The sequence below is a fragment of the Phasianus colchicus genome, chromosome 21, assembly GCF_987193195.1.
Source record: "Phasianus colchicus chromosome 21, bPhaCol1.hap1.1, whole genome shotgun sequence".
Taxonomy (NCBI): domain Eukaryota; kingdom Metazoa; phylum Chordata; class Aves; order Galliformes; family Phasianidae; genus Phasianus; species Phasianus colchicus.
Window position 1 is genome coordinate 10,699,973 of NC_143456.1, and position 9,967 is coordinate 10,709,939.

The following is a 9,967-nucleotide window of genomic DNA, read 5'->3' on the forward strand; positions in this document are numbered from 1 at the left end:
TTTGTTTTCCCTCACCAGAACCAGAAGCAGCAGTGAGCTCTTTCTCAGCCTTCGCAGGCACCTCTAGTAAAAATAAGGCCCTCTTCTTCATTCAGCACTTCCCATTGTAGAGTTTCAAATAGCTTACCAGTGAGGCCCATTTGTTGTTTCCATTTTACAAATAGGAAAACTATAACTCCTATATAAAATAGGAGACATGAAGTGAGGAAACGATTAGCCCAAAATCAACCTTGACTTGACCTTGATTCAGATGCAGTCAGGTACTCCATTCCACTGTATCATCATTCCCTAGTTCCTATTGAGTTTAATATACACTCTATGCCCATTTCTTAACAGCAGATGTTAAGAAAAGCAAAAACATACCGTGGCTAATCCTGGCAGTCAACACTCCCACTTGACCAGCTTACCAGTGTCTTGTGAGAGAACTGCTCTAGCTTCCACAACTTCTACGCCTCTCAATGGGAAAAAATATCATTGGTTGTACCTGAGATAACATGGAAAGCACATTCCTTCTTATTCTGGAACTTTATTGCCAAGTGGGAGATTTCATCAGACATTCTAGAGCACAGTCCTAGCTGTAAGTACTATGTCTGTTTTAATTACCTCTAGAATGAATTAATTACATCTAGAATGAAGACAGCATTAATTCAAATCAATAAATTTGGAGTTTGTCAGTAAAAATCTCAGCATGAGCTGTCCAATAATATGGCTTTAAAAGTTGTTAATGCAAACAGACTCTCTCATCGGCTTGCAGAGCACTTCATCAATGTATAATGTATCTGCCTTGATCTGGATCTCCTCCTCCAGGGAAAGCTGTCGACGTCTCAGACCTTTCAGCTCTTTTTCAGCCAGTGCCAGTGTGTCCTTTAACCTAACAGGGAAAATACAGCCAGAATTTAGTTGAGAATACATAGATATTTTGTCATATACGAAAGAAATTCCATGTGAAAAAACAAGGATGGGGATTCACAATCACACAATATCCATGCAGTATCCTTTAAAGTGTGCTACCCTTAAGGAAAAAGCATGTCTCAAAATTTCATGGAGAATAGCTGGGACCCAGTGTTACTTGGACTATTTATTTAACCAAATAATCCATAGATTTCCCCACTGTTTCATCATTCCCACTTGCCTTTGAATATTGTTTGTAATCTCTTGAACTTCACTGGTCAACCTATATTGCACTGTGTCATAACATAATTCCACTCCAGGGCGATGGTTTCTTGCCTCCAAGCGGGTTTGAGCCACTTTAACAGGTCCTTCTTTATCAGCAATTGCTTTCTTTAAGGCTACAATGTTCATCTCCTGCGAGGCAGCCTCCTTCATCACCTTAACAAATCCAACAGAAGAAAGCACAGCACACTTTCTCCTATGGTGAGCAAAATCCTCAACATCTTGTTTAATAGCTATAGTAACAGTAATCACAGTAACACTCATTATGTTAAGGTGTTATTTTATCAACAGATTTTCACAAAAGTTGTCCAGGATTATGACTGGAGAGGAGCCAACATCATTTTAAGTTCAGTGGTTAACTTTTACAACTCAAGCACAGCTCTCATGTATCGAACTTCAAACATGCTGGCCCTGATTTTATAAGCCATTAAGCTCTTACAGCACAATCACAAAAAACCCTTAGCAGCCCCATGTATCTAAAAATCACAAGGGAAATCCTGGCTTCAATGAAGTCTACTAGAATACTTCAGTCAATTGACTGATTTGAGAAATTCACCCTTATAGCAGTGCACATTTGGATAAGTAAATGAAATCTAAGATGACTGTTAAAGGAAACTGGGGCAAGAGGGAACATTGCAGCTGTTGCCAGTATTGCAAAGGTAAAATTCTTAACCACAGTAGCTCAAGACACCTCAATACATGGGACTGAGCAAACTGGTTGATAACCAAATCTTGCTGTTTACATTTTCTTACTGACGATCTCCTACAACTTACCACTGCAAGGAGTGTCTCTAGCTTGTGCTTGGCATCTCTGACTTCCTTCACTCTATTTCTAAATGCGATATTCACCATCTCATATTGCTTGCACATGTCATTCACTGCCTGGGAGAGGATGCTATCAATCAGCACCCTTAGTGCCCTTGAATTGTTTCTCTGTTTGTCAGCCTTTTCAACATTTATGTTTGAGAAATATAACCAGTCTTCAGGGCTAACAAAACTGAAAGATTCAAAATAAAAGGTCATCAGCTGTCAGCATCTGCTATTTCATAAATCTATAGTTACTCCACAAACCAAGCACGAGTGTAAAAGAAAAAAATAAAATCAAACATTTTGCTACAATCTCAGAACAACTTTGTTATTATTTTCCTTTCCTGTTAACAGACTGAGTTGTAGCAGAAAAAGGGAGGAAAGATATGGACAAATAGGAAGGAAAGATATAATAACCAGTATTTCTTGGAACATCTTTCATCAATGAAGGTGTTACTAGTAATACAATTCAGCTAGTATTATTAACACCAAGTTACTATGCACACGTTAATTGTGCACACAGGACACCCCTACATGCTTACATAGTCACTTCCAGCAATAGTTGAGAAGCCCATCCTCAGAAGGGGAGAGTGGTATCTGTGCACTGGTGGCTGGTAGGCAGATAGAAGGAAGTCCCTCAGAGATTTCTTTGTTTCATTGGGTATCTATGTAAATCTGTAATCATTATTTGTACATAGCAGCAAATGCTGTGCTGGGTGTGGGTCTGAGTTACACAACCTGTTGATGGACACTAACATGTGCTAGTGGTAAGAGCTGGCAGTCTCTTGTGTTCCAAGCATGTCAGCTCGCTACTTAGCCTGTTTCTTCTTGCCAGTCTGTTCTTTTGTAGTAGGTATTTCTTCATCTAAACCACTAATTCACACAAAATCTGCACACTGGACAGATTAATTAACCTCACACCTCATCTGCCTCAGTCCAGCATTTGACCTGCTTGGACACCCTGGGAGAGGAGAGGAAGTTAGATTAGTGAATCTATTCTGGGTTTAAGCCACGTGAGAAATTTACTATAGCTATCTGTGAGCGTCAAAAACTTCCAGTGAACAGCAATTCACTGGAAATATGATTATTGTGGCTCATTTCACCAATGTATTACACAGATACTAAAGTGATGGACAGAAGTATAAAAAAATTACACAACTACAACAGAACAATGATGAATTGTCTTACAGCTACTTTAATCTTGCTGCTGCTGCAGTAGTTCATCCCATAATTAATATAATTAACGTATATCCATCGAGTTAAATAACTACTTACTTTCCTTCTATTTCCACTGTTTTATCAGTGTATCTGACCTCAGGAGTGTTGTTTGTCAAGCTAGCGCAGTAATTGTCAATCGTCAAAGCTGTGAACTTGTCTTTCACATCCATTTCCAGGTTGTATTTTGTGGAACGGTTTAGTCTAGAAGAAGAGGTGATCGCATTCTAAGCCAAAGTCTAGGCATTTATAGGTCTCCCTAACACGTATGTGAGAAATGGTACATTAGGCAATGCAAATGCTGCTCACAAAATTCTTCATTCACAAACTGTTATTTGCAACGTCCCAAGACCTAGAGCATGGTTCAAACTCCTTATAAATCAATGGTATAATTTCAATTGGAATTAAAGTCACAGGACTGGCTGAGAAGGTCGTGGATGATGTGGTAGTACTTTCAGTTCTAACAGAATTTCTTACAATTAATTATCAAATTTTATGGATTAGAACAGGACTTCTATAACTGTCTAGCACTGACGGTAATCTTGGCCCTGCATTCAGCCTAACATAACTTCTCAAGATTATGACTGTCCTGCTTTTCAGCTAACCCATGTTTCGTTACGCTCTTTGTCTCTGCACCTGATTTGCTCATTGGTTTGTTCTAATGTACGTTCAAGCAAAGCAATAACCCCCTGCAGAACTCCAGCTTCCTTGACCAGTTCCTGTTCCACTTCATCATGCACCAAATCAGTCCCAGCTCGTCTCTGCCTAAATAAAAAGAGGAAAAGCATCAGTCACAGTATTAAAATGCCTACAGCTAACAGACAGTGGTGAAACCCAGCATTCTATATCCAAAGCCTCTCCTTGCCTTTATGGGCTTGGCCCTCCAATGTTATAACACAAACCAGACAGTGACTCTGCTGCACAAGCAGGCCCTTAGTTTGCCACTGTTCTAATTATTTGTTAAAGGTTTGTTACACAGATTTTCTTCTCTCCCTGAATGTTTTTCTTCTTAATCTCACCTGTTCAGGAGACACTTTTGGGAAACTATAAGTGGCTCTTTGCAGCTCTCCAAGGCTTTCTCCAGCCTGATCTTGAAAGTTAACAGTACTTCTGTCTCATTAACAAGTTGTTCAAGTTTGTTATCTAACTCTTGCTTCCAGAACTTTATTTCTTCCAGTCTCTGTTCTGCATAATGAAAATTTCAAACAATTGTTAATAAAAGCCAGAGCATTGTTGGTCATATCTGAGATACGGCTAGAAATAGAATGACTCCATTATGGTGTGAATTTCATGCTGGACCTGATGTATGGAGACATCATTTCATACAAAATAAAGAATCCACCTAAAAATATTTTTGGATAATATCTTGACTTCTCCGTGAGATCAGATAACATGCCCTTGACATATATTCCTACTCACAATCATGTAATTTTCTAAGTCCCTCTTAAACACATAGCTCAAAAGACACTTGAAAAGTATACATGGGATTACCTATTTTCTTGTTGACACTGCTTTGGGTTTTCTGAGTTGTCTTTTCTATTTCATCCACCAGTCTTTGACTCTCAGCTACTAAGCGCTCTGAACTGGATTTCTGAGACTCTGTACTGGCACACTGCATCTTGTTTGCAACATGCCATTCTGAAGAATGAAATTTGGGTGGAGCTTGGAGCAGTCTGGCCATTGTTTTTTGAAAGGTTCTGCATGTAACACAGGTGAATTCTTGGAATGTGGAGCCTGAAATCAGGAAAAGGATTATATTTGGCTGCAGAAGCAAAAATGTATAAAGATGGGTCCAGGAGAGTAGAAAAAAATTCTTGTCCCTTTAACCCTCAAAAAAGCACAAAGAAACAAGAATTTGGAAATGGAAGTCAGAAGAAGAGAAGAACAATCACAGTAAATCAGAAAGAAAAAAAGTTAACAAATATAAGAGTTAAATAGTATCTTGCAAGTTAGCGATGAACTGTAGACTGTAAAGAAAAACAACAACAGCAGCACAGTCATTGGAAAAATATGAGAAAACAAGACCTGAAAAACTGAAGGAGAGAGTATACCAAATAAAAGTAAATTGAGAAGTCTAGGGAGGGCTAAACAAGAACAAAGAACAAAGGGACGCTTCTAATGCAGTTAAACCAATGCCCCCAAAATACAGAAATACAGTCACAGCATATTGATTCAATATCAATTTTCCTTGATTCAATATCAATTTTCCTTTTAGGGCACTGTTTCTTCAATGTTTCTGAGGTAACTTCTCTCCCCAGACAAACACAGCAGTTCCTCTGCAACACATAGTTTGTCCCTGCTCCAGCACAGGCATCCTTAAAACATCTCTTTCTCCCTTTAACTGATAGTGCTTCACACTGCTTATTCCCAACGTCAAACCCCAGCTAGAAGCCACATCTTCTGTTCCCCTTCACCATGGGGTTTGCTCCCCATGTGCAGTCCCTATCTCCAGAGCAGCACCACAGTGTATTTTTAAATGTGAGACAAATATTCCAGGACAGGGCTCTGAACGACACTGGAGGTCAATGAAGTGGTTGCTATGCAACATTGCTTCTAGCAAACCAGCCAGCTTTTGCTATTACATCAGGTGGAAAAGTACAGCACACGCAAGCCAGGAGTACTTCCTTTCACTCACTGACAGATAAGGTCTGTCTAGAAATAAAAACTTATTGTATGTTAATTGAAACGTTTTCCACAGCCCTGGCCAGTAGTTTTTAATGGATATATTGTAGAAATGCATTTAAAAAATCTGAAATCAAATGAAAGGTGTGCTATGTACCTATCTAAAGTTTCAGTTTTACAATATTTTTAGCAGTATTCTTTATCCACTCCATTTTCATGGGAACTATGATCTTGCCCTATCTGAGACAAAAGACTAGGAGCCTGAGAGAAGAAATGGAGGAGAAGAAAAACACTACATTAGATGCTAAAGTTAAGCCCTCTGTTATGACCATAGCATAGAATGACATTTCTCAGTATTTCCCAGCAAGGTTCAAAGAAACTACAAAATAATAAGGAAGCAAACAGTAATAGTCAAAAGACTTTGAGCTAGTCCAAGACATAAGAGTGCAAAACAACTGTAATTATTATCTGCAGCAATGGCTAGAAAGCAATCTATAATCTCAAACACTAGCTAAGTTCTCAATGATCGTTAAAACTGATTGCCACAACACTTCTCATGCAAGCTGCCATGTATATATAAGTCTGCACATACTCCAGAGAAGCCAAAAAGACCTTGCAGCTGAAGAAACACTGTCTCAAAAAAAAAGATGCAAGTATTCCAGAGCTAGCCAAAGGAAAAAACAGGCTTCAGAAGACAAGGGTGACATTAAAAGTGAAGCTATTAGCTTGAGGGGAAGAGAAGCTAAAGATTCAAATAAGCAGAGAATGGGGTGCAGTGCCAACAAGGAGAATGATCAGTATCTGCCAACTGAGGAGGGGGCTGGCAGGGAAGCTGTGGTCAAAAGCAGAACTGTGACTGGGCTGAATATTTTGACCAGAAGAATCAATTACATAGACTACTACTTAGACAGACCTGTAAATCCATTTAGACAGTATTGCTCACATGAATACTGCAACTATTGGTACAGGAGAGTAAAGCATCTAGGAGCTGGCCCTCTGGAAATATTTATTTCCTAACAAACACTCTTTAACAGATCCTTAATATAAGGTGCTCATAGTCTAAAGGTTTTTTTTGTTTTGTTTTGTTTTGTTTTTTTTAAAGCACATGAACAGCTGGAGCAAGACTAGAGCAGTTTATGTAAGAACTGAAATATTTCCTTTGACTTAAGTAGATCTGAACTCAAACATAGTTTGAGCAGTGGGTTACTTTGGACTGGGCAAGTCCCATCAGGCTACATACATTTTTGTTGGTCTTCTTTCATAAAACCTTGTTATCTATATGCTCAGTACCATTCCAATGTTTTTAGAAATAAGAGCAAATTTTTGAGGGTCTAGAAAGCAATTACTCAATAAACCAAAATACTGCAATATCTGATATCATACGTTCCTTAAAGCATGCTCAGTCACTTTAAAAGCAGCTGAATCCTCAAATCAGGTAATACAGTTTGTTTTATGAGGCCTATGGGATTTCATTAGATTGTGGTCTGAAAACCCAGTACCTACAGCCTTCGTGAAGTAGTACATTAACAGTCACAAACCCTGAAGCTGTTCGTGGTTTGCCATAAAAGCTTATTTGCTTTTAAAATAACATTCCATATACAACTTGTGCCTTAATACAAATTCTAAAACAGAAGAAAGTTTTATTTTTACCTCTGGTGGTTTTCAGGGCTTAAGTCATAGTAGATTTCCTGAGCGTGCTGTTCATCAAACGATCAGCAAAATCAACTCAGCAACTGCGATAATTTATGAAGAAATTAGGGTGGTTTGCTAATTCCGGAGCAGCCCCACCACTCCTCAGAGGAGAACATAAAACTCACCCCTGCCTACCGCACCGCCTGCCCCGCACAAACCGACCCCTCCCGCTGGCAGCGCAACGCCTCCACTCACCCAAACATCCGCCAGCCAATCGCAGGCGCCACTCGGCTTCCCGTAGCCAATCGGTTTGTCTCCACAGCCTCGCCCGCCCCCCGACGCGCTTCTTACCAACGGTCGCAGGTTCAGGCTCGTGTGCGTACGCTGCTGCGGCCGCTGTTCGGGCTTTGGTGGCCTCTGGCGGCCCGCGGGGCTCTGTGGCGCAGCGGCCGCGCTCGTTCCCCAGTACTGCCAATCTCTTGCAGCAGGAAGGGCGCGGAACGGGCGCGGGGTCACGGGATTTCCCGGGCACCGGCACCCCGGCTCCGCGGCACCAGAGAAACGGCCGAACTGATGCCCAGGTGGTCGTTGTGATGTCACGTACGACCATAATAATCTTGACATTGACATTATGCTAACAAAACATACACATTTCCAGCTCTAAATTCACAAAGGCATATTTTAATTTTGTTACAATTTGTATTAAATGCCCCAGGACCACCTGCTCTCTTCACCATCATATCCTCGCAGAAAGATGGTGCGGCGCAGCATCGGCTCTCCGGGTATTTCCTGATGTACAGAGTGCTGAGGCCTGCACAGTGCTTTCCACTGTGATCTCTGTAGATGGCACTGCTGGGCGTACTAAAAACTACATCCGAATTCCCACTCATGTAAATACAAGCCAACAACAACAACAGAAAAAAAAAAAAAAAAAAAAAAAAAAAAAAAAGCAGTTGCAAATGAATTTAACAGCACAATCAGTAGAGACAGACATAAGTCAAAACCAACTCCGATGCAGTTGAAATATCAAACTCTGTGTTTAGTGAGCTAACATTTTACAAATCCAGTGAGAAAAAGTTGACTGAAGTCTGTACATTGTCTTGCAGGTTACTGTGTAAAGTTAACCGTTCAAGATCACAGAGTCTTGATGTATATAACGTATCTATTCCAAAATGTGATGTCAGGTAAAATGACCTATCTAGTAGGTATGATTAAAAAGCCCAGGTTTATGGGATTAACTTTATAACATTATGTGAACTTATTATCAGTAACAATAAATGCTTCCTGTATAGTCTTTATTCATAGACCCATGCATGTTAAAGATGACTATAGGGTGGGGTTTTTTTTTGCTTTTTCACATTTTACTGGCATTAGGATAAAGCATGAGACTGTAGCTCATTATTAGCTGAAACTAACTTGTAGGGATGACAGGAAAGATGAATGTGGTATTCGGCTACAGAGTTGCATGATGAGTTTGTGTATTCTAGTTCAAACATGCATTTTACTTCTTACTACAAACACTGTTTTGTATTGTAAATCTGTATTATTATGTAAAAAGTATTATTATTTAATATTATCTTGATTACTGTAGCCTATTCCCTGTCCAAAGGCAAAGTACTACACTTGCTTCACAGTATCACAGTATCACCCCATCACCATTGTATGCTTTAGAAATGGGAATAAGACTGTGATGACAGCAGTAGTTCTCTGTCACCATGACTCTGACCTTTGTGTGATTTCTTAGAACAAATCAAATTTATTATATATTACAGTCTCTCTGTAACGTGCTTGTGGACATAAGAAGGCACTTTCTTTGAGGGAATTACAGGATGCAGCCTGATTTTTGTCCTTTTTTAAGCCTTTTTTGAATCATGAACAAATTTTAAATGACAATCTTTTACAGGTTTATATAGAATATAATGGGGGCTGACAGTTCCTGTTCATAAGGTTCAAACCAGGCTATTTGATTATTCTGTGATAACAAAGTGTGTTTAAAGGCTGAAAGCGTGTGGGTTTTGAAAGTTTTAACAAGGAAAAATATAATCACCTAAACAGTAGGTAATGGCTCTGCTAGGAGTATTTTGAAAATCTGACAGAAAAAATTGATCTAGCCTTTAGAAATAGGATAAAGATGCCAATAAACTATCTGAGTACTGAATTTTAGATACAGTGTGGAAACTGTAAAAAAGAAAATCCAAGACACACCATCTGTATAAAATACAATATGCTGACTTAATATATTGCTCTTTTGTCATTCACGTTAAATACGTTTACCATCATATTCATACACATCGTATTACTTTTAACTAGAAACACTAAAAAAACATCAGGGGCATACTTTTCATACATTATTAAATTTAATCATACAATCTCATCCAGGCTATATATTATAGACCAGGCATTCTCTTAATGCATTTAAGTGCACTGTAGTTTTCTGTAACTATGTGATAATACCATATCTATCATGTCCTTATATACAAACCATCAGGAGTTAAAACCAACTTACAGTCTTCTACTC

General features: G+C 39.1%; 1 protein-coding gene across 2 annotated transcripts; it reads right to left on the reverse strand.

Annotated features, from left to right (window-relative positions):
- Positions 1 to 510: 510 nt before the first annotated feature.
- TEKT1 (tektin 1) lies at positions 511 to 4,876 on the reverse strand. 2 transcript variants are annotated; one of them, XM_031591386.2, is made up of 7 exons: positions 4,687 to 4,876; positions 4,215 to 4,380; positions 3,832 to 3,960; positions 3,256 to 3,399; positions 1,948 to 2,170; positions 1,133 to 1,329; positions 511 to 871 (listed from the first exon to the last, which is right to left on the reverse strand). In XM_031591386.2, exons 1-7 carry the CDS (start codon positions 4,874 to 4,876, stop codon positions 712 to 714), a joined length of 1,209 nt encoding a protein of 402 aa, XP_031447246.1. In that variant the 3' UTR covers positions 511 to 711. The 2 variants fall into 2 exon arrangements, with proteins under 2 accessions (XP_031447246.1, XP_089978588.1); XM_090122462.1 differs by having other exon boundaries at positions 1,133 to 1,362.
- Positions 4,877 to 9,967: the final 5,091 nt, after the last annotated feature.

What these genes read in the sequence shown, in the direction of transcription:
- TEKT1 (XM_090122462.1), bottom strand. Translation starts at nt 4,876, where the DNA reads ATGGCCAGACTGCTCCAAGCTCCACCCAAATTTCATTCTTCAGAATGG. An exon ending in CAAAAGTGTCTCCTGAACAG is followed by an intron (nt 3,961 to 4,214) that starts GTGAGATTAAGA and finishes CTTTTTATTTAG; the next exon opens with GCAGAGACGAGCTGGGACTG. An exon ending in ATTACAAACAATATTCAAAG is followed by an intron (nt 872 to 1,132) that starts GCAAGTGGGAAT and finishes TTTCCCTGTTAG; the next exon opens with GTTAAAGGACACACTGGCAC.